The sequence below is a fragment of the Musa acuminata genome, chromosome BXJ2-1 (assembly GCF_036884655.1).
Source record: "Musa acuminata AAA Group cultivar baxijiao chromosome BXJ2-1, Cavendish_Baxijiao_AAA, whole genome shotgun sequence".
NCBI lineage: Eukaryota > Viridiplantae > Streptophyta > Magnoliopsida > Zingiberales > Musaceae > Musa > Musa acuminata.
This window is the reverse complement of record NC_088338.1, coordinates 14,427,202-14,450,875: the sequence shown is the minus strand read 5'-3', so window position 1 is coordinate 14,450,875 and position 23,674 is coordinate 14,427,202. Positions and strand designations below refer to the sequence as shown.

General features: G+C 46.2%; 1 protein-coding gene across 1 annotated transcript in view; it reads right to left on the bottom strand.

The window, feature by feature from the left end:
* The window catches only part of LOC135598205 (serine/threonine-protein kinase STY46-like), a 43,120-nt gene extending 28,343 nt beyond the window's left edge, over nucleotides 1-14,777 (bottom strand). Inside the window, exons 1-3 of the mRNA XM_065091745.1 lie at nucleotides 14,703-14,777; nucleotides 13,409-13,489; nucleotides 13,258-13,311 (exon numbers count right to left, since the gene is read on the bottom strand). Coding sequence (XP_064947817.1) covers nucleotides 13,258-13,311; nucleotides 13,409-13,489; nucleotides 14,703-14,777 — 210 coding nt within the window. The remainder of the gene's footprint in view (nucleotides 1-13,257; nucleotides 13,312-13,408; nucleotides 13,490-14,702) is intronic.
* Nucleotides 14,778-23,674: the final 8,897 nt, after the last annotated feature.

The following is a 23,674-nucleotide window of genomic DNA, read 5'->3' as shown; positions in this document are numbered from 1 at the left end:
TTAAAGACATTTCCTAAGCTATTACAAAGTCCGCAAGTCAAGACTTCTTTCGGCGAGCTTCCGGCGAACTTTCGGCGGTCTTCCGATAAACTCTCGAAAACCATTCTACGGACTCCCGGCAAGCTCCTAGACTTCACGATTTGATCTTGGTGAGTTCCAACGAGCTTCTTCGGCAAGCTCTGATCTTTCTCGGCGAGCTCCGCGAACTTCCAACGAACCTTCCGGCGAGCTTCCGAAAAATCCTTCGGCAAGCTCCCTACTCATTCTTGGCTAGTTCCGGTAGCATTCCCGACGAACCTTCGGACTTCCGTCGAACTCTCAAACACGCAACAAATCCTTTGCGCTTGACTCCGATACTTTGTTTCGCTTTATGTCTTCATCGTTATCATAGTTAATCCTGCACACACAAGCCAAAACCCTACTCCGATCTAGACAATTATTACAACGCGAATTGACATTCTGTTGCCCGGCATGTCATTGGTTGGCGCTTCATCCGATTCTTCAGTGCATCGTCCTTTATTGTGGCTTATTACCCAATTGGCGGTTGGCCTCTGCAACCCCGATATCCTTGGCGTAATTCCGCTCTTGGCCCGATGCCCGACGTCCGAAGCCTTCTGCCATCCAATATCCTAACATGATCTCCTCCGACGCAACGTCAATTCTTCCTGCGTTAACTGTCTAATCCTGATCGAGTAGACCTGCATCACTCAAAATGCTATTAAACATCTAAACACAATCAATTAGTTTCATCATCAAAATCCGAGATTCAACAATCTCCCCCTTTTTGATGATGACAACTAATTGATGACTAACGAAGTTAACCTTAACTCCTCGGAGTTTAACTAAACTCCCCCTATCAATATGCCATTGATAGAACACTTGGATTATCCCAAATCCAAGTAACATTCATCACATGTTATGAAAAACATTTAAACCATCATGCAAATATATAAAATATTTAATGCATGAAGTCATCAATATACTTCTCCCCCTTTGTCATCAACAAAAAGGAGAAGTTCCTACTCTTATGTGTTTAGAGAAAAAAAGTTTCATACATTGCATGAAAAACATAGTATCAAATTTTATCGTCATGCAATCTAGCAATTAAAGATGTGTAAGTTTAGCATGTTTGCTTTTCTTGAGATAACAACTAATTGCTTCTCTTTAGACTACAAGCTAGCAATTTTCATGATATGCAAGTTGCAAACTAGCAAATTTTTGCTTCCTTTGCAATGTTTGAGCTAGCAATTTTGCTTCCGTAGCATGTTTTATATTTTGAGATAGGCAAGATAGCACATTTGCCTTTTTTTTTTTTTTTTTTGAGATAGCAACTCTTTTGAGATAGTGATCTTAGCAAATTTTACATCATGCAAGGTAGCAAATTTTTGTGATGTTCAAGATAATAAGTTCTTTCTTCTCTTTTGAGAAGTGCTATTTTCACTTCCTTTACAAAGTACAAGCTAGCAAAGTGTTTGAAAAAGTGAGCAAGTTTTGCAACATACAAGCTAGCAAAAATTTCGAAAGCAAATACAAGATAGCTTTCTTGTGTAAGCTCATGATTCTTGCTTCCTATTGCAATGTACAAGTTGCAAGTTTTGCTTCTTGTGATAGGCAAGATAGCACTTTTGCAAATTTTTTGTTTCTTAAGATAGGCAAGCTTGTGATGTTTAAGTAAGCTCTTTCTTCTCTTTTGAGAAGTATCATTTTTGCTTTCTTAGCAAAATGCCAAACTACCAAGAGACAATGTTTTACATGAGGCAAGCAAACAATTTGGCAAGTGTTACATTTGCATCTTCTCTTTAGATGTGCAGGAAAGTAAATATTTTTTTATATTTTCTTGACATTTCAAGCTAGCAATTTTCGGTGATGTTCAAGATATCAATTTCTTCTCTTTTGAGAAGTGTAATTTTTTGCCTTTTTCTTGAATTGTGCTAGCAATCTATCTCCCCCTTTGTCATTGTCAAAAAGAAGGGAGAATTCAATGGCTAAAAATTTCAACCATTCAACAAGCCAAATATGCAAAGAATTCATGAAATATATCAATAAGGATCAATTCGTGAATACCAAATATATGATTCATGGTTCATTAAAATTCTTCTTAACAAGTTCACAATCAAGATTCATATAATTCATAATAAAGCAAATTGATGTACAATCATCACACAAGGCATACAAGGCAAAGAAATCTTGTTATTTCTATATTATGAAATATATGATATCAAGGCTCATGATTCATTTGAAAAGATATAGCACAAAGAGCAACTTGAAATATTCTTATCAAGATCACATTTTAAAATATTCCAAGTATCAAGATATCAATATGACACTTCATTGAATTCTTAGAAATCAAAAGACAAGTTACACTTCATTTGAAGAATTCCTTTTTGATAAATGGAGGGAGCATAATGAACGATCTTGATTTATAAAGAACTTTATGTTATAATTATCAAGATCATGATTTTAATAATTATTTTCTTTAGCAAAGAATCACAAAAACACTTTATTTTTGCATAAGAAATCTCATTGTATTATGATTTATAAATTCTTTCTCTACACATGAATCATAGGAGATATAATAGCAATGATATCATGATTCATTTGGTAATAAATAGCAAGGAGAACAATTTGTTTCATGCATAAGAAATCTCAATAAGATCACATTTCACAAGAAATTTCAAGCATCAAATATCAAGTAATCATCATGTTTCTTCTTAAGTCAAGAAGTCAAGGGAAAGTTCATGATTTGGTTAAAACAAAATTTCATTCAAGTTAATTTAAAAAAAATCATAATCAAATTATCATTTTTGAGATTCATAACATGAATAACGTTATTACTATTTCATCAAAATCAATTTCGAGATTCACACAATATCATGAAATCATTAATCTTGATAAGATGGGAAAAGCATTTTCTTTTTAAGTGATTCTTTTAACACATCAAAAAAAAAAAACTCATTTATAATTCAAGTGATTTACAAGATATCATAAATGAATTTATCACTTGTATTTCATCAAAATCGAGAAATCTTGAGATAGAAAATGATTGAAGCATTTAACATGATTGAAGCATGATTCATATTTAAAATGTATCTTATGTCGTAAATACGAATCAAGCATTTGTCAAATCTGAAATCATCCTCAAAATTACATTCAATAAATTCATATATGACCAGCATAGATTTATTGAAAAATCAATAAGATAGAGGATTACTTTTTATTTTATAAATTTCTATTCATGTGATTTGCTTCTTATGAGCATGCCTTTGCCCCCGCCCCCCCCCCCCCTTTTTTTTTTTAAATGTCAACATTCAAGATAGGGTAAATTTCATAATTTAAATTATCAAGCATGATTCCATGATAACATCCTTTTAATATCTTGATATTCATTATCAAGTATGATTTCAAAAAGTATGTTCAAGAGAAATCATTAAGACCAAATGCATGATACACTCATTTATTTCCAAAATATTCATCATGTTTATTTTCATGAGATTCACAAGATTGGTAAAATAAATTAATTAATCTCAATATGATATAAAATTCATTTCTATTTCATACAATTGATTTCATGTAAGGGTATTCAAGTCTTTTTGTGAAAACATGTATCATCGTTTAAAATCAAAACATAAGTTTCGCCATTAAGCCGTCAAGACCAAACACATCAAAAATGATATCACGTCTATCATCAAAAGACTATCAAGAAATTCATATAAAGATGTACATGCACTATGTCATCTTAATATGTCATGAGAATGTCATCTTAATTCGTCATAAAAATGATTAAACCAAAAACATGTTAATCCAATTGTTAATTTAAAATGAGAGTTTCAAATCAATATTTACTTCAAAAACTCATGCATGACATAAAATCATCAAGATACACATGCATAAATTAATCATAAGCATTATCACATATCATATAGTTATCATCCCTAATGTTGCATACATCATTCAACATTTCAAAACATAACATGTATGAAACCTTAGCAATATACTTTTCATGATTAAATTTTTAATTTTTCAAAGATGCTAAAAATAAAAACAATTTTTATTTTCTATTCCTACTATTTAAATTAAGCACTCATGAAAAACTTCAAGTAATTTCAAAATAATTCAAGAGAGTTGAGTTACTGACCTTGTAGTCGAAGCCCGTCAAAGCCCAATTCGCCGTTTCACCTTTGGAAGTTCTTGATTCATCCTTGGTTGCCTTCCTCTTTTTTGGCCTCTTCCTTCGTTCAAGTTCATTGTCTATTTTAGATTTTTATTTAATAAACTTATTAAGATTTAGTGTTCGAAGTTCAAGTTCATCATTGTCCTCATCACTTGAGTCATCGCTCAAGTGGTATTCATTTGTCCGGAGTTCCAAATCCTTCCTATTCATTGGAAGGTGGTTCAAGTGTTGATTGTGTTCATCATGTGCATTGCACACCATTTCATATGTCATCAATGAGCCGATAAGTTCTTCAAGTGGAAAAATATTTAAATCTTTTGTTTCTTGTATTGTCATTACTTTTGATTCCCAAGTTTTAGAAAGTGATCGTAAAACTTTACTAACAAGTTCAAAATTCGAGAAACATTTGCCAAGAGCTTGTAAACCATTGACGACATCCGTAAAACGGGTGTACATGTCAACAATGGTTTCGCTCGGCTTCATTCGAAAAAGCTCGAAATCATGCATTAAAATGTTAACTTTCGAGTCTTTGACTCTACTAGTTCCCTCGTGCGAGATTTCAAGTGTTCGCCAAATATCAAAAGCCGTTTCGCACGTTGAAATCCGATTGAACTCATTTTTGTCCAAAGCACAAAATAAGGCATTCATAGCCTTTGCGTTTAAAGAAAAATACTTCTTAGAGACGAATAAGGAGTTGTAAAGGAATATGAGTCTTTAGTAGAAGTCCTATTAGGAGTTGGTTAGAAGTATGAGTCTTGATTATGAGTCCTATTAGGAGTTGGTTAGAAGTAAGAGTCTTAAGTAAGAGTCCTATTATGAGTTAGGGTTTAGAAGCCCTATAAATAGTCATGTATTTCACCTCATTTCATAAGCAATAGATGAATCTTTTCTGTAGCCTTTGAGCAGCAACTTGGAGGGAGGAACCCCTATAGAGTTCCAAGGAGGCCGATCCCGTAAAGAGATCAACCCCAAGTTTAGAATCTGCAAGGGTTCTAACACTTGGTATCATAGCAGTGTTCTAGGCATCTCGCTGCCATTCCACAGCCATCCATCAACCCTCCACAACCGCCCAAAGCAATTCCCACAATTGCTTAAGAGATTATTGCCAAATTCCGTCGTCATCTCCACCACCACGGATCATCCTTTGATCTCCCCGTGAATTGCAACAGGTTCTGGTTTTCTACCTTACTGCTGCTGCAATTTAGTTTTCCTTATTTGAAAATTTCAAAAAAAATATTTCTATATTGCTGCATAAATTTTTTGTCAGAAAGTTTTCATCTCTATGACGAAAGATACATTGCGGAATTCCAATCGTATAGCACCGTCTGTTTGATCTTGCTACTATGTTTTTTCTATCCAAATCTCTACGAAATTTTTGTGACATCTTTGACATTTCCTAACAGCATATTTCATTTGGTTTTGTCAAAAAATTCTCAATATAAACCATTGATATTTTACGTCTAATCTGTTATACTTGAAAATCTGCACTGTAAAATTTCAACCGCATAGCACTGTTTGTTTGATCTTGATACTACGTTGTTTCTATCCAAATCTCTACGAAATTTTTATGATAGCTTTGATACTTCCTAACAGTGGAATTCCCTTTCGTTTCATCAAAAAAATTCACAATATAAACCACCGATCTTTTACGTCCAATCAGCTATACTTAAAAATCTATGCTGCAGAAAATTTTAGCCGCATATTGTTGCCTTAACCCATCTATTTGCAATCCTTTTTGAATGAAATTTCTTATACACTTCATAGATCATCTTGGCTTCCATCTATGATTAATCTATTAAGAAATTCATTCTAAAAATGATTTTATGTTGCTATAAATTTTCATCGTAACCCGTTGAAATTTCTCGACGAGAATTCTGCAATCGTAACTTGCACCAATTTCCTTGCTGTTATACTACCGAAATTTTCTTGATTAAATTAGATATCCTTGCTGTCATATATTCTGTGATTTTGCTATCAATTTCCTCCTCAATTCTCTCAAGTTTTTGGTGGAAATTACGTCGAGAAACCGTTGTTTCTTCGACGACAATTCTACTCTTACAAGACAGCACATACTTGCTAAACTTCCACTGATTTCTATCAAACCTTTGCTACAATCTACTACAGATCCAAAACTTTCATCCACAGCCCTAAAACTCCACCAAACCACACCCTCAAATTGCACCCAAAATAGCCACAAAATAAGCCTAAACCGTAGCCTACATGCACCAATCCACCAACCCTTTCGACCATCACCTCTCTCAACCAATACATGCCTTTAACCCGACAACAAAAGAGAGATCTTAACATCACAGATTTGGCGGCATATACTATGGCATCTGAGGAGGTAATCAATGCTAAATTTGAAGCCTTCGAGGCGCGAATGGAGGATAAGGTTCAGATGCTCTTTACCGAACTCAGATTGGGCCGACCACTAAGCCCGAAGAAATCACATTAAGGAGAGAGCTTTGCCCAATCACACCAAGCCCGAAGATATGACTTCCAAGAGAGGGGAAGCTCTATGACCAACTCCAACTATCCATGCATGAGAGTGGACTTCCCTAGATGGGAAGAAGAAGACCCAATTGGTTGGATCTCGCGCGCGGAGCGATATTTTCGGTACCATAAAACCGCGAATGCATCTATGGTGAAAATTGCAGCTATACATCTTGAAGGGGATGCTATACAGTGTTTGATTGGTTTGAACATACTTATGGAGTCCTTTCATGGCGACAATTCAAAGAAGGATTGCTAATCCGCTTCAAACCAATCGATTACGAGAATATTGACGGACAACTAACAAAGATCCGACAAACCTCTACCATTCAGGAGTACCAAACCAGGTTTGAAAGGTTATCTAATCAAACTCATGATTGGTCTTAAAAACAGCTATTGAGGACCTTCATTAAGGGCTTGAAGCCGGAGATCCGAGGAGAAGTTAAAGCGCGACAACCGTACACGCTTATGGCAGCCATCTCTTTCGCACGACATCAAGAGGAGCGATTGAATCATGAAGCTTGGAGGACTAGTGTTGCTCCTCAACCAGAAATACTGAAGCCGTCAGCCCCACCTACTGTCGATCGAGTCCCTGCACCAAAGAAGTTGACAAGAGAAGAGCTTCGGGAGCAATCTGCGAAGCGGTTATGTTGGCATTGCGACGAGCCGTGAGTTACAAGCATTGCTGTAGAAAAGGGAGACTTCTTTTGATTAAACCAGTAGAAGAAGAAGTCATTGAGCATTCAAAAGAGAGCCTTAAACATAACGAAGAAGATGTGGAAGAAGAGCCACAATCGACCGACGTTACAGTACACACAATAGCTAACTACTCAAACCCGCAAATGATGAAAGGGAGACTTCTTATGTTTGAACCAATAGAAGAAGAGGTCATTGAATATTCAGAAGAGAACTTTGAACATAAAGAAGATGTGGAAGAAGAGCCACAACCGACTGAAGTTACAGTACACGCACTAGCCGGTTACTCAAACCCATAAACGATGAAAGTTGGAGGCCTTCTTAGACAACAACCGATCACTATTCTCATCGAAACGGGCAGTACTACTAACTTCCTAAATAGTAAGCTTGTTGTTCGGATAGCATTACCTATCGAGAATCGCTGCAGGTTTGATGTTAAGGTCACCGACGGACAGATTTTGAATTGTGATCATAGGCGCTCGCAGGAGAAACTATTGCTGCAGGACCAAGAGATAATTACAAATTTTTTCCTTCTCCCTCTTAATAATCATGAGGCCATGCTCAGAATTAAATGGTTGACGACATTAGGTGATATTTCCTTGAATTTTATGAAACTAATTATGAAATTTTACAGTAAGGAGAAACATGTGACATTGCACAGGAAACGTGGGGGCGACATAACAACGATTTGCATACAACAAATGGAGAAGGTTTTGCATAAAGCATGCAGCGGCTTTTTCGTACAACTTGAGCAGCAAACTAAGGGAGAGCCAACAGAATTTGAAGATCCAAATCTACTTCCTTTACTTGCTGAATTTTCAAATATATTTGATGAACCGCGCAACCTACATTTTACCCGTCGGCATGATCATTGTATAACTATCCTTCCAGGCAAATCTTCAGCAAATGTTTAGCCATATCAGTATCCACATCTCTAGAAGGATGAAATAGAAATGATTGTAAAAGAGATGCTCGAAACAGGAGTTATTCGGCCAAGTTGCAACCTCTACTCTTCACCGGTGCTACTTGTACGCAAGAAGGACGGAACAAGGCGAATATGTGTTGATTACCGAACTTTCAATGGCATAACCATCAAGGACAAATACCTTATTCCAATTGTAGATGAATTGCTAGATAAAAGGGAGCACAAATCTTTACAAAGCTGGACCTTCGATCCGAGTATCAACAAATACGAGTACGCGAAGAAGACATACCGAAAACCACCTTTTGAATACACAACAACCACTATGAATTTTTGCTTTCTTCAAAAGAAGGTGGAATATCTTGGGCATATCATATCAGAGGAAGGTGTGGCAGTAGACGCCTTCAAAATTGGAGCAATGCAAAACTGGCTGACCTCGAGGAACATAAATTTGCTACATGGCTTTCTGGGTTTAACAGGCTACTATTGCAAGTTCGTGAAAAACTATGGAGAGATTAGTGCACCACTTACTTCCTTACTGAAAAAAGATGTCTTCCAATGGTCGGACAGAGCCTCCACTGCCTTTGACAAACTTAAGGCAACCATGACGACGACGCCGGTGCTAACACTACCAGATTTCAACCGACCCTTCATTATTGAGGCCGACGCATCTGGAGTCGGAATTGGAGCCATTCTCATGCAAGATGGTCGACCACTCACATACACTAGCAAGGTATTATCTCCCTCCTATCAAAATAAGTCAACATATGATAAGGAGATGCTCGCCATTGTGCGCGCAGCAACGAGGCGGAGACCCTACTTGATTGGCCGACGATTTCAAATTAAAATCGACCATAAAAGCCTCAAGTACTTTTTGGAGCGAAAGATATCATCCCCTGAGCAGCAAAAATGGGTAACAAAACTTCTTGGATTTGATTATAAAATAACTTACAAAAAGGAGAAAGAGAATGTTCTTGTTGATGCGCTTTCGCAGCTACCCGAGCAAGTTGAAGTTTCAGCCATTTCACTTCTGACCAGCGACTTTCTTAAGGATATTAAGATGGAATGGCAGGAAGATTCAGAGACTAGTAAGATTATAAAAAAATTGGAGGAAGCACCAAGCCCCATGGCTCATTACAATTAGGACTCAAAAGAATTACACTATAAGGGTACTAAATTGAAAAGGAGTATGGCATATCACCCACAAACCGACGGCCAGACGGAAGTTGTAAATAGGTGCTTGGAGACAGCCCAAAGTCACCCACCAAATATGACTACCCAAAGAGAACTTCAGACTAAGCTAAGTGCCATTATTGATCGACGGATCGTGACTCAACGACGACGATCCACTACTGAATTGCTAATACAGTGGGCAAACCTACTAACAGAAGATGCTACTTGGGAGAACTATGATAACTTGAAGATCAAATTCCCAAAATTCATGAATCGTCAGCCTCGAGGACAAGGCTGATTTGAAGAGGGCGGGTCTGTTAGGACTCTAGCTAGGAGAGTCCTAATTGAGAGGGACATTCATGTAAAACCTACCTAAGCCGACCCCTATTAAAGAGGTGAAGAGGCCGGCTAGGGTTAGAGGTTATTTTTTAGAGAAGAATAGGGAGTTGTAAAGAAATAGGAGTCTTGAGTAGGAGTCCTATTAAGAGTTGGTTAGAAGTAGGAGTCTTGATTAGGAGTCCTATTAGGAGTTGGTTAGAAGTAGGAGTCTTAAGTAAAAGTCCTATTAGGAGTTAGGGTTTAGAAGCCCTATAAATAGTCATGTATTCCACCTCTTTTCATAAACAATAGATGAATTTTTTCTGCAGCCTTTGAGCATCAACTTGGAGGGAGGAACCCCTATAGAGTTCCAAGGAAGCTGATCCCCTAAAGAGACCAACCCCAAGTTTAGAATCTACAAGGATTTTAACAGATAGAGGTAGAGAGACTAGAAAGAGGGGACGCACAATGGCCGACCATGTCCCAAGAATAGCTATGTGGACAGGGCTTCGCCAGCATCTCGTCAAGCTCACCTCCCATTTCTTGAGAAGCGCCTCCGACTACATCCGCTTCCGCGCCGTCTGCAAGTGTTGGCGTTCCGCCGTCCCCCCCCCGGCCCCGTCACCTCCCCGCTCAGCTCCCCTTCCTCCTCTACCTCTCTACCCCGGAACCAAGAAAGAGTTCCGTCTTCTGCCTCGCCAACGCCTTTAATGGAAGCATGCGCCGCCTACCTCACACCACCAGCATGTATTGCATCGGCGCCTCTTACGGGTGGCTCATCCTCATCTCCGAAGCCACCTCCGCGGTCTCCCTCTTCAACCCCGTCACCGCCGAAGACATTCCTCTCCCCCCACTCTCCACCCTCCAATCATTCGTACTGTTGTTCTACCAATCGGAGGACGGCATCGGATCTTACTTCATCAAAACGGACTACCCCAACATTACGGTCGAGTCCAACGCCATCGTCGACAAGGCCGTCTTGTCCTCCGACCCTACCCTCGACCGGGACTTCGTGGCAATCGTCTTCCTCGACGGCATATACAAGCGCTGCTTTACCTGCCGCCCAGGGGACAGATCGTGGAAGGACAACGTCAACGAACCTTTCGATGATCTCCATTGGATTTTCCCAGGAGTGCCGCAGGTGTTCAACCTGACTGACGTCGTGCCCTACGGCGAGCGGAGGTTGTGCGCTATCTACAATGACAAAAATTACTTAGCAGTCTTCGACGTCGACCCAGGCCCGCCGGGGAGGGCGACGATGATCGCATGGAACTCCATGCCGCCCTGCGTGCCGCGCGGTGGTTTACCCACCTACTTGATTGGGTCGGCTGGAGAACTACTCCTGGTTACCGAGTTCTACAAGAGGAGTGCAGCCAGGAAGAACACCAGGAGCTTCCGCGTCTTCAGGCTCGATCCAGGCGACGGAGACCGGCCAGCGAAGGCGATCGAAGTGCAGGACATCGGCGACCGTATGTTGTTTTTGGGTACGAACCATTCGGTGTGCGTCGCCGCGGGGGACTTCCCAGGGTTCCTGGGGAATGCCATCTACTACGTGAAGGAAGAGAAGATGAGTTTGGAGGGGGAAGATACCCTGGTGTCGACCGTGTGCGTGGTCAACCTGGAAAATGGTGAGATCACGGAGGTTATCGATTCCGGCGGGTCTGAGCCGGATGGGCTCGAGTGGCTGTCGGACCGGTTGGACATCCCCTGGTGGGTGGCCCCCAATCTTGGCAGGGGCAAGAACTAGAGATTGCTGACGTCTTACATTCTGGCATCAACCAATTGTGAATTTAGGAATTTAGGAAACCATCATGTCAAAGAAGTTTTGGAATTTAGGAACATAATCCTAGGCTTAGATGATGAACCTCTTTAGCAATAAGCTGTAGGCCTCAAACCCTATAGAGTAGAAATAGAAGTAAAAAAGAATGTTGTGCAGGCACATATATAGTTTTCAAACATATATGTTAAGAAACATAGAGAAGCACTGATACTAATACAAGTATGCAACTCCTACAGAAGTGATAGGGGTAAAAACACACCGGATTTGACGTAACACACCACGACGTCAGCCACCCCTGGACGACACACTGCCCTAGGGGGTGAGCATTAACACCAACATAATATGCACCCTCACTCACCGTACCAAGACGACCTCATCGTCTGATCCCGCACGACCGGCCAAGGCAGGGGAAGGCATCGACCGAGGCTCGCCATACCCTACGGTAGCTCGGCCTTCCATGCAACGCCCACGACGACGGTAGGCGCCATCTGAGGTACGACCCAGCCCCGACAGGATGGCACATCAGGTAACATCAAACTCACCGATAAATACTCCCGGGCCCCAAACGAAGAGAGGGAGGACATAAGCACTACTTCACCCAAAACTCCACTCCCCATCACTGACTGGATCGTAGGAGGGGTCGGGACGAGTTGTCGACCCGACCTGTGTGCAGGTGCCCGACCGAAGCCAACTCTACCCGGCGTCGCGGAACTCTCCAACCGAACCCCCCGCAATCGGCCGCCACAAGATCCCGAAGGGAGCCACGCCAGATCCCCGCCATTCGGACCCCTGAACCAGCCGTGTTGGCCCCGAGGTCACGGCTAAAAAAGTTACTTACCATAACAAGAAGTATATTCTTTTCCTTAATAACTAGTTAAGTTAATTTTAGTGATCGGAGGATCCAAGTTCTACGCTGATTAAAACCCATACAATATGGTGTTGGAACTCTGTAGGAGCATCGATCAGATAAAACCAGTCATGTATGGCAAGCAATCATGTGTTGAATGATTTATGGTGATGGAAAAAACTGCTCTATGTGAAAAGGGGAGCAAGATATCTTCATGTTGATGTGAAAGTATAAAGATCACCTATGCATGATTATATCTTATTTTTACTTTAAATACTCCTTTACTAGTTCTTGCATACTTGGAAGTATTTGTCATAAATTAGCTTCTACTTTTCAACAAGCTATGTTGTTCATGTGATCTCCTCACCTAATCTAAGTCATAGGTATAGAGTTCTAATAAAATAGATTGCAAAACATTCGGCATAAGTAGCATAACCTGCTTTCTCAAGATCCCTCATAAGTCTAATAAGATAGATTGCAAACACATAAAGCCATAACATACTCTTCTTTATTCAAGACCCCTCATATCAGAACATATTGTGTCAGATAAAACACTGTTTACACATGTTTGTGCTCCATAGGAATGCATGATTTATTGGCTTCAATGCAAGTGGCAAGGAGATTTAGTTTTTTAATTGTTCCAATCCAGTGCAGAAATCAATACATGAAGCAAAAGACAAAAACAATTTTTACAACAAGTCACATTGTTGGTATCATGTAAAGTTAAGTTGGTCAAGAATTTGGTAGAACAATATTATCTTGATGAAAAGGAAGGATGCGTATGATGGATTCCTATGAATGTGTATTATAGATTGTTATAGTTCTGACAACATAAGTGAAACCGGAGGTGAGGTTACCTTTTGAACAACGCCTACGGCTGCTTGAAGTGGGGTTAGGTATTCATTTGGGAGCTGCACAGAAAAATAGAATATAGACACACTAAACTTCATATGATGTTTCGTTTTGAGTGAAATAAAAAAGAATTCGTACTGCATGAGTTGAAGTTACCTTAGCTGTAAGCAACTCCCACATTACAATTCCAAAGCTAAAAACATCAGCTTTGTGATCATAGGGCTTGTGTTCTATGACCTAAATATAGAGGAAGTGCAGAATTTGTTGGTTGGTTGGAGATCTGAATTATAAATAATGAAACCACAGAATATTCAAGGAAAAACCAACTGAATTGCCAAGAACCAATAAGACAGGATACCAATACAACTAAATCAAGTTAAACAATATTCAAGAGACCTAATCATGCCACCATGTAAGCTTTGCAGAATTAAGATAAGTCTATAGTTGCACACAGTTTTAATGGAAAATATAGTCAGAACCCATAGTATATGGATTATGTATACATCTCCATATTTTACAGTCGTATTTGCTTAAATGTGCCTGTCGGGTTTGTTTTCCTCTATTATCAGAGAGAGAAAAGGACCTTTCAAGAGTGGTAGTAAATTCTGCCTAGCAAAGAGTTAAGTCAATGCCATCAGTGTGCTATTTTCCAGTGTATACACAGATCCTTAGCCATCATTAACCTCCCAACTCTTCTTCATCTTCCATATTCCTAAACAAGGAACTGACAGTGATCCACAACTCCAGCTAAACATTTATTTCAAGACACTGGCAATATTAGAAATAATTTGCAACTACTACTCTTTGTTCAACACCACAAAGGTACTAATTTGTAGAACACTCAGATCAAAATGAAATTTAAAAAAAAGTTCCTTGCAAGATCTAGATCTAAAGCTCAACAAGCTCCTTGTTTTTATCATGGGTGAACCATAAATTTCAGTTAACATTCTCTTGAAGTCAGAAGACTCAGAACTATCTTTTCTAGGATTAGCATTTTTAACAGAAGACGCAGCACACTTCCGAAGAGGAAGGGTCGCTGTTTTGGCAGGATGTGGCCTGTTTATAAGTAGCGTGGGGCAAGCCCCCTAAGGGTCTCCTTATCTATTCCGACTCCGCTGCTTCGGACTCCCCTATTTCGTTTGCATCGATCGTTCTCCTCTTCTTACTAAAGGTCAGTGAGGACGGTGTCTTCTTCCTCCTTCTCTTCTTCCTCTTCTTCGGCTAGAGCCGGAAGAATGGTGGTAGTGTCGAATCGAAGTTCGTCATCCGACGAAAAAGCAGCCCGGGCCCTCGAAGCCCTGATGTGGCCACACGACCATGACTCAATTGTGAGCAAGTCGTTGCTTAGTCGCCTTCGGGATCTCTACAGCATCCCGGAGGAGTTTGTTCTCCTGGCACCTGAACCGGGCCAACGGTCGTACGACCCAATTCCGAGGGGTTTTGCCCTCACCATTGATGCTTTTGAGGCCGGGCTGCGCCTCCCCCTGCACCCCCTCATAACCTCTTGTATTTCACGGTAGCGCATCTCACCGTCTCAGATGGCGCCCAACTCCTGGCGCTACATCGTGGCGTTCCTGGGGGAATGTCATTATGCCAATATCGCCCCGACCCTATCTCTCTTTCTTTCTTGCTTTCGCCTTTCCAAGGGGTCGGGGGGCTACTATCAGTCCGCCCGAGCGGGCTTTCGAGTTAGCGGGGCTCCCTCCAGTAATAAGGGATGGAAGGAGCGTTTCTTTTTCGTCAGCCGCTCAGAGGACTGGGGGTTCGGGGTCCGGTGGGCAGCGCGCACGATAGACAATGCAACCCCGGCTTTGGACGACGTGGAGTGCCGAGAGCTCCGAAGGCTTAAAGAAATCCTCCCATCCTCAAAAGCCATCCGGAGTATGTCCGAGGAGTGGTTGGTCGAGGCGGGTCTTAGCCCGGTGCCTCGAGGTATGCCTTAAAGAGGGTAGTGGCGGGTCCTCATGTTTTTCGGCATTCTGACTGAGTTCGGTTTTTTCGCACAGAGATGGTGAACCTCACTGCCGTGCGCGGGAGGAAGACTTCATCGGCCGCATCATCCCATTCGCCGGCCGCGGCGAGGGTTGGTTCGAGGGAGACCCCGGTGGACGTCGAGGCCGGTCTCCCGCGGAAGAGGGCGAGGGTTTCCTCGGGGGAGGTCTCTGGAGAGGTCACGGTCCAGACGGCGGGGGCCATCACTGCGCCGGCGGGCCACGCTGGGGGGAGCCCCGGGAGATGCGAAGCGGGTACCAGTAGGGATGCCGCGGTGGAGGCTCCCCGAGGGCCCTCCGTCCGCGACCTTTGTCGTCTGCCGACCTGGAGGGAGGATGAACCCTACCAGATGCGGGTGGTGGGCAGTCTCCCACGGGGCGAGGCTTCCGATCCACTGGTGGCCCGCTGGCAGGGCCTCACCCGGGGCAACCGGGTGTGGGCCGAGGGGGATTCGATCGCCGAGTTTGTCCGCGGGGGGCTTCATCCCGACATAGCTCGGGATTTGTATACGTTGCCCTCCGAGGTCCTCCTCGGCAAGTCTGCTAAGTCGCTGCTATGGGTGAGTGTTATCCCGCTCCTTTACTTACGTGTGCCCGGATAGTTTTTTGACTCGTTTGTCTGCAGGGCAATCATTACGCCACGGCGCTGATGGACCGCGTTCGTGACGCGGGGCGAGTCATCGCCGCCTTGAGTGGCCGTAACGCCGAGCTCCGGAAATAGGTGGACGAGCTCCGCGCCGGGGGGGGGGGGGGTCCCGAGGCGGTCGCGGCGGCTGAGCAGCGCGCCGCGGATTTGGATGCGGAGGCAATGCGCCTTCGATCCGAACTTCAGGCGTTTGAGGCACGAAGTATGGAACTTCAAACGCATCTGAAGGCGTTTGTGGCCGAAGCTCGCTCGGCGCGGGCGGATTCATTGGAGTTGATCCGCCGCCTAGAAGAGGCGCGCGCCGAGGCACGGGGGGCTTCCGAGGCCCTTAACGCCGAGGTCCGTCAAAGGCCGGAAAAGGACAAGAAATTGATCGAGGACTACAAAGCTTCCTCGGGCTTTCAACTTGGCCTTGTTCGGACTAGGCGGGTCTCGTACGAATACGGGTACCGGATTGCCCTTGCCCGTTTTAAGGGGCGCTACCCTGACCTGGAGATCACGGAAGACCCCTTCGACTCCTTTCTTGAGGACATGGGTGTCGACATGCCGGAGGAGGTGCCTTTTGACGACAGCCCCGATGCACCTGAATAAGTGTTGTCGCATCTGTACTTTTCCTTTGTTTGTCTTGTCGCTTGGAAGTTTTGACATGTAATGGGTTTCTTGAATGAACACAGTCTTTTTCCCCAATTTGTCTGCTTGTGTCTTTTGATGTTGCAATACAATTCTGTCTCTTAGTCAAGTCTCTGCTCACGGGAAGAACTTTTTGAGATTTTGCGCGTTCCAAGTCCTTGGCAAGGGGCGGCCCATCATCGTCGCGAGTTGAAACGTACCGACCCTGACAACTTCGGTCACCCGGTAAGGGCCTTCTCAATTGGGAGCCAACTTACCGCGCGCTCGGGTCGGATCGCTGACCTCGGTCCTCCGGAGGACTAGGTCGCCCAGTTTGATGGGTCGGGGTCGTACCTTTCGGTTGTAGACCCTCGCGACCGCTCTCTTATAAGAGAGGGGTTTTAAGTGTGCGTCGGCACGCTGCTCCTCCAGCAGGTCGAGGGCGGCTCGAAGTCCTTCGTTCGAGACTTCCTCGTCATAGCTTCCTGTCCAAAGGGTGGCAATGGCTACCTCGGGCGGAAGGACAGCTTCGGTTCCGAACGCGAGGCTGTAGGGGGATTCTCCAGTCGTGGTCTTGGGAGTGGTGCATAGCGACCATAAGACGCTCGGGAGTTCGTCCGTCCAAGCCGATCGGGCAGCGGACACTCTTCTTTTGAGCCCATCTAGAATGGACCGATTGGTCACCTCTGCTAATCCGTTCGTCTGAGGGTAGGCCACCGAGCTGAACCTTAGCTGGATTTCGTGGTTCACACAGAACTCCCGAAACCTTCTACCGACGAACTGGGGCCCGTTGTCTGTGATGATGGTTTTGGGCAAGCCGAACCGAGTCACCAGGTTCTTCCACACGAACTTTTCTATTTGCCGCTCCGTGATCGTCGCCAATGGTTCGGTCTCGACCCACTTTGTGAAATAATCCACACCCAGGACGATGTATTTTCGCTGTCCTGAGGCTGGGGGGAAAAGACCGAGCAGGTCCAGCCCCCATTGTACGAACGGCCATGCGTAGTCGATGGGGGTGAGCGGGACCGCGGGCTGCCGGGGTGTGCGGGCGTGTTCTTGGCACGAACTACACCGTTGCACGTGGGCCTTCGCATCCTGGCGCATGGTCGGCCAGTAGTAACCTTGGCGAAGTATTTTGTATGCCAGGGTTCGCCCGCCGATGTGTTCCCCGCAGATTCCGTCATGGACCTCGGCCAGAACCATCTGAGCTTCGTCGGGCTCCAAGCATCGTAGGAGGGGGTATGTGAAAGATCGCTTGTAAAGCCGTCCACTCACCTCGGTATACCACGCGTGCGTGTGACACAGGCGCCGAGCCGCCTCTTCGTCGGGCGGAAGAGTCCCATCCCGTTTGAAGCGCAACAATTCTTGTACCTAGGTGGTAGGCGCGCCGCTCGAGGTTGCCGTCGCGACTTCGATGGCACGGGCAGGGAGCTCCTCGACTTCGGGCCCAGCTTCTGGGGCCGGCTTTGATGCCAGCTTAGCTAGCGTGTCGGCTCGCCCATTCTCTCCCCTCGGGATACTAGACAATGCAAAATGAGGGAACTTGGCGGTCAAGTTCTTTACCTGTGCTAGGTACTTGGCCATGATCGGGTCCCGAGCCTCGTATCCCCCGTTGAGTTGCTCGGCTACCAGCTGCGAGTCGGTGAGGACGCGGATGGCGACCACCTGCATCTCGAGGGCCAGCCTGAGTCCTGCTAGGAGCGCCTCGTATTCCGCCTCGTTGTTAGTGGCCTGGAACCCGAAGCTGAGGGAACGTTCGAATGACCGCCCGTCGGGAGCTTGCAACACCAGCCCCGCGCCGGCACCTTTTGAGTTGGCCGATCCATCGACGTGCAGGACTCATGCCTCGGGAGGTTGTTCGAGATCCTCGTCCCCGATCTGGGTTAATTCTGCGATGAAGTCGGCCACGGACTGGGCTTTGAAAGCGGTCCTGGGCACGTATTGTATGTCATGCTCGCCGAGCTCCACCGCCCATTTGAGGAGCTCAGCGAGGTGAATTTGCACAGCGTATTTGCGTAGCGTGGCGAACGTCTCAGCCAGATCGGCCAGGTGGGCTCCCGCCTCTTGGCTTTTGACAATCATGTCGTCGACGTAAACTTTCATGTTCCGCCCGATCTGGTGGGTGAACATCTTGTTTACCGTTCTCTGGTATGTAGCCCTGGCGTTCTTCAATCCGAAGGGCATGACCTTGTAGAAGTAGATCCCCTGATCGGTGAGGAAGGTCGTATGCTCTTGGTCTTCGGGTGCCATTATGATCTGGTTGTATCCCGAAAAGGCGTCCATGAACGAGAGGAGGGCGTGTCTGGCCGTGGCGTCGACCAACTGGTCGATTTTTGGAAGGGGATAGCAATCCTTCGGGCATGCATTGTTAAGACTGGTGTAATCAACGCACATCCTCCAGCTTCCATTAGCTTTCTTGACGAGGACTACATTGGATAGCCATTGTGGGTATCTGGCTTCTTCTATGAAGTCCGCCGCCAGAAGTCGACCTACTTCTTCCCGTATGGCCAGCTGCCGATCAGGAGCCTGTCGTCTAGGTTTTTGTTTTACCAGGCGGGCGTCGGGTGAAATGTTGAGGTGATGCTGCGCTACCTCCGGGTCGACGCCCGTCATGTCAGAGGGCGACCAAGCGAAGACGTCGGCATTCTTCTGTAGGAGGCCGACGAGCTGTCTTCATTCTTGCTCGGGTAGCCCTGACCCGATCCTAACCATCTGTTCCGGTCGATCTTCTAGCAGCGGCACGTCGATGGTGGACCCCCTCGGCTCAGGATGGGAGGCTGGCTTCTTTGCCTCCCGGGGGTCCGCCAACGGTGGTTCGATACTGGCCCTCTTGGGTAGCGAAACAACGGCTAGGTAGCAGCGCCTGGATTCTCGGGGACTTCCTACGACCTCTCCGGTCCCGGCATGGGTCGGGAACTTCACAGTTTGGTAGTAGGTCGAGACGACAGCTCTGATTTTGTTGAGGGTCGGCCGGCCGAGAATGGCGTTATATGCAGCGGGAAGATCGATTACCAGGAAGGTGGTCATCACCGTCTTCGACCTCGGCGGGGCTCCCAGGGTCAATGGTAAAGTGATCGCCCCCAGCGGCGAGATTGAATCACCAGTGAATCCGGTGAGTGCCGAGAACATCGGCTTCATGTTATCTCCGGATAAGCCGAGCTTTTGGAAGGCGTCGAAGTAGAGTATGTCGGCCGAGCTCCCGGTATCGACCATGATCCTTCTTACTTGCGCATTGGCTATTCTGGCCGATATCACGAGCGCGTCGTCGTGCTCGGTTTGTTCGGATGCCTCGGCCGGGAAGGTGATGTTAGGCTCGGGCCCGTGCCTAGGAGCTTCGGCCGGAGCGGCTCTGGCGTACGCCTTTCTTCTGGTCATAGAATCCCCCCCAGATGCGAGGCCGCCAGCTATTACGTTGATGTGTTGTTCAATGGGACCCTCCGGGTGTGGTGAAAGTTCCTTGTCCGGTCGGAGGTACTGACCGAGGTGTCCCCTACGAATGAGCTCCTCGATCTGCCTCTTTAGCTCCCGACACTATTCAGAGTCATGCCCATGTTGCCGGTGGAAGAAGTAGTACTTCGATTGGTCCGCCAGCGCCCGCAGATTCCTCATCGGGTAAGGTTCTTTGAGTAGTCCCTTTTCCCTTATGTGGAGGAATATTTTCGTTCGGGGCGAGTTCAAGGCTGGGAGAGGGGGCCTCGATGTCGGCGGGTCGGATCTGTCCAACCTACGCCGAGACGCAGCGGGTTGCTGCTGCCGGGGCGGCTCCGTCTTGACCCTCTTGTGCTCTTCGCGCTTCCCGGCCATCCATGTCTCTGCGGCGACGAACTGGCTCGCCCGCTGGAGCATCTCGGGTACCGTCGTGGGGGGCCGCTCCACCAGAGACCAGAAGAACCTGGAGGGCCGCAGGCCTATCATGAACGCCTACATCAATAGAGAAGGGTGACCGTCTGAGAGTCCTCGGATCTGCGTCGTAAAATGGTTTACGAAGTGGGAGAGGGGCTCATCCTCCCTTTGGTGGAGTCCGAGGAGCAACGCCACGGACGGCTTCGGACGGGCGTAGGCCAGGAAGTTGAGCTTGAAGTCTCGAGCGAGCTGGTCGAAGGAAGAGATGGTCCCGGTCTTCAGGCCGCTGTACCATGCGCGGGCCGGTCCCCTTAGGGTCGTTGGGAACGCCTTGCACATCAAGGTGTCAGAAGTCCCATATAGCGCCATTTGGGCGCGAAACACGGCCACGTGATCCGCGGGGTCAGCGGCGCCGTCATAGGCATCCAGGGATGGGAGCCGGAAGTGTGGTGGAATCACTTGATCTTGTATTTCGGGTGCGAACTGTCACGGACAAACTTCTAAACAAGGTGTTTGATGTAATGCTTATGTATGTCCGTGTCTTTTGGCATGTTCATGCCTTGTACAACATGTAAAGGGGCGGCCGAAGGCTTAATAGTCCCATTTTATTTGGGTTGGTGGCCTCTTTAGGCTTGTAAATAAAGGTTGTGTCATGTGGACACGTGCGAGAGATCTTCGGTCTGTAATGGACCATTTTACCCTTTATTGTGCCACTATTCAGAGCTTGTAAAGTCTGTTTGTAATTTGCATTGTCTATGAAGTGTTTTTCGGAGATGTTTGCTTGTGGATCCCGATTGAGCCTTCTCTCTAGCCCGTTCTCTCTCTTGTTGGTCCTAAGGGACAATGGGAGTCTTCGGGGAGGTTGACCTTTGCGGACGGACACGCAAGGGTGCCGCACGACTTAGGCAAAACCAGCTAAGTCTGTGACAGATGGTATCAAAGCGGGACAAGCACTCATAGAAACACTTAGCATGCAAACGTGGGGGACCTAGCGGGGCTGCGTTGAGGGCAGTCAGCACACGCGCGACCGTTTGAGGGAAAACGGGCATGGAGATGTAGGGAAAAGGAGTCGCTCGGAGGAGCGGGCATCTGAGATTGGCATTCAGAGGAATGGCCAACCCTTCGCGCAAGAGGCACCACGAGAACAGACAAGCTTGGAAGAATGTGGAGCGCACAAAGGTTGGGATGGCTGAGTTTGAGCTACTGCTCAACATTGACAACTATACTTGATGGTGCTCAAGGCAAGCGAGGCGCTTGGTAAAGGATGAGACCATCCAAGGTGGAATGAGTTGCTCAACGACCAAAAGAGTTATGCAAAGCTCATAGAGGTGAGGGGAATTGCTAACTCGAAGAATTTGGTACTCATGCATGGGCTTGTATGCGGACGATGGAATGTTCGTGGCCATCCCAAGGCGACCGAAACTCGGCGCCATAGAGCATTGAAACTTTCTCTTCGGCATGTGAAGGATACGTCCGTAGGAGGCTGAAGTGTGCAACGAGTCCAGCATGTTGCTAAGCCTTGAGGGGTGCAGCGGGGTCTGTATTGACGGGGAGTCGCAATCTAGCAAGTGCGTTTGCAGGAGGCAGAACAATGCACAGTTTGTTCAGCAGATCGGAGTAGTCCAAGGGGATAATGGTCTCCCAAACGAAGAGAGATGTTGCTCCAACGGGATAGTTATCCAGGAGGGATAAGTCCCGGCTCTCCAGAGGGAGAATCATGTGAGACGGACCTCACATGTTGAGGAGGAGTACCTCAACAAACAACAACTCCACGAAGCTCGATGGATTGAGCAAGCGGCGAGGAGTCGTCGCATGATCTCGCTTGAGAGAATGCATTGCGAGATCAAGTGGGGGAGCGACCCAAAGCAACTTAAATGAAGGCACACTTGGAGTCAATGTGGAGATCGAACTCAAGGGAGGGCTGACCCGTGGAATGGTGGGCGTGAGGGCCACCATCGACTCAATGCAAAAACGAGGAGCGGAGGAACTTGGGTGTAACTTGGCGAAGTACCCAAGCCGCATGAAGGGAGCCAGCATAGAAGTTGGAACATGGAGCAGAGGCACGGTGCTTTTCTTAGACAGAGGTCAAGGACATGAACTCTTGCAGAGGCAAGAGTAGGATCATGTTGTTCCATGGGTCCTTCTTTCTAACGAAGCAGACTCATCTTGCATGGTGCCAAAGACGAAGGGAGCTTCTGGGCACATGCACCTTATCTCGGAGGAGAATTTGATGGAGGAACTAAGGCGACTCAATTTGCGGAGGCGAAGTTGGGTTCAAAAGGCCTTAGCACGGGGCAAGAGGACGCAGAGGCGGGTACTCTTGAAGAATATGCCACAGTGTTGCCATTTGAGTTGCTATGAAGGAAGCAGTGCGCAGCGGAGATTGTGCTGGTAGGGGCAGAGGCCCAGGATCCAGATAATGGTGCACAAATTACAGTGAAGTCGGTGGACTTCGGGAGCTACTAGGCGACGGACTGTCCTAGAGCGGTGCTTCATCTAGGTGTGACCCAAGAGTGGGTGGATGAAGGTCGATTGCCAAAGGAGCGAACAATATCGAAGGTGGAGGGTTCACAATTCGAGTTTATTCCACAAGGATCAGAATGCAATGGAGATGTCACCAGGAGGCGACATGGTGCAGCGGATCGTGGTGGAACAGTTCGTGGCAATGCGATACACACGACTCAGTCCCGGGAGGGACTAGATCATATGGAGGTATGATCGGGAGCTACTGGGAGCTCCACTTCGGTGAACAACACTACGGCAAGAAGGGCTATGGATTCAAGGAGTGAAGGCCATGGTACCGCAGAGGCGGGTCTCCCGTGCGTGCATCGAATTTTGCATCGGATGAAAACCTTGATCATCAGCATATGGGGGCTGGGTTCCACCAAGGGAAAAGTTCGAATGCAAGTACCAGTGAGTTCCATGGGAGGAACTTGATCATGCAGAGGTATGATCGAAGCAGCTGGAGAGTTGGACTGCTCCAGAGCTCATATTCGCTTAAGGGAGCCCGACAAGTCAGAGGACAAGGCCGAGTAAGCGAACGTTGCTACCAAGGAAGCTAAGGAGAACAGAATCGGTGCAAACCCTACAACGTGATGGCAGAGGCCATGCATGGGAGTTGCAGTCTGTCTTTTCATCGACCAAACGGACTGCTTGGAGAACACAGAGGTGTTGAAGCAGGGGGTCGAAAGGGGCGAGGAAGCGACGACGAGCCCAGAGGGACTTAGCTACCCAAAATCAAGCATCAGTTAGAATGGAGGTGGACTCAAAGGAGTGCCACGGAGACATATCTACTGATCGTGAAGAAAAGGGATGCAGATGCGAGGTGACGGA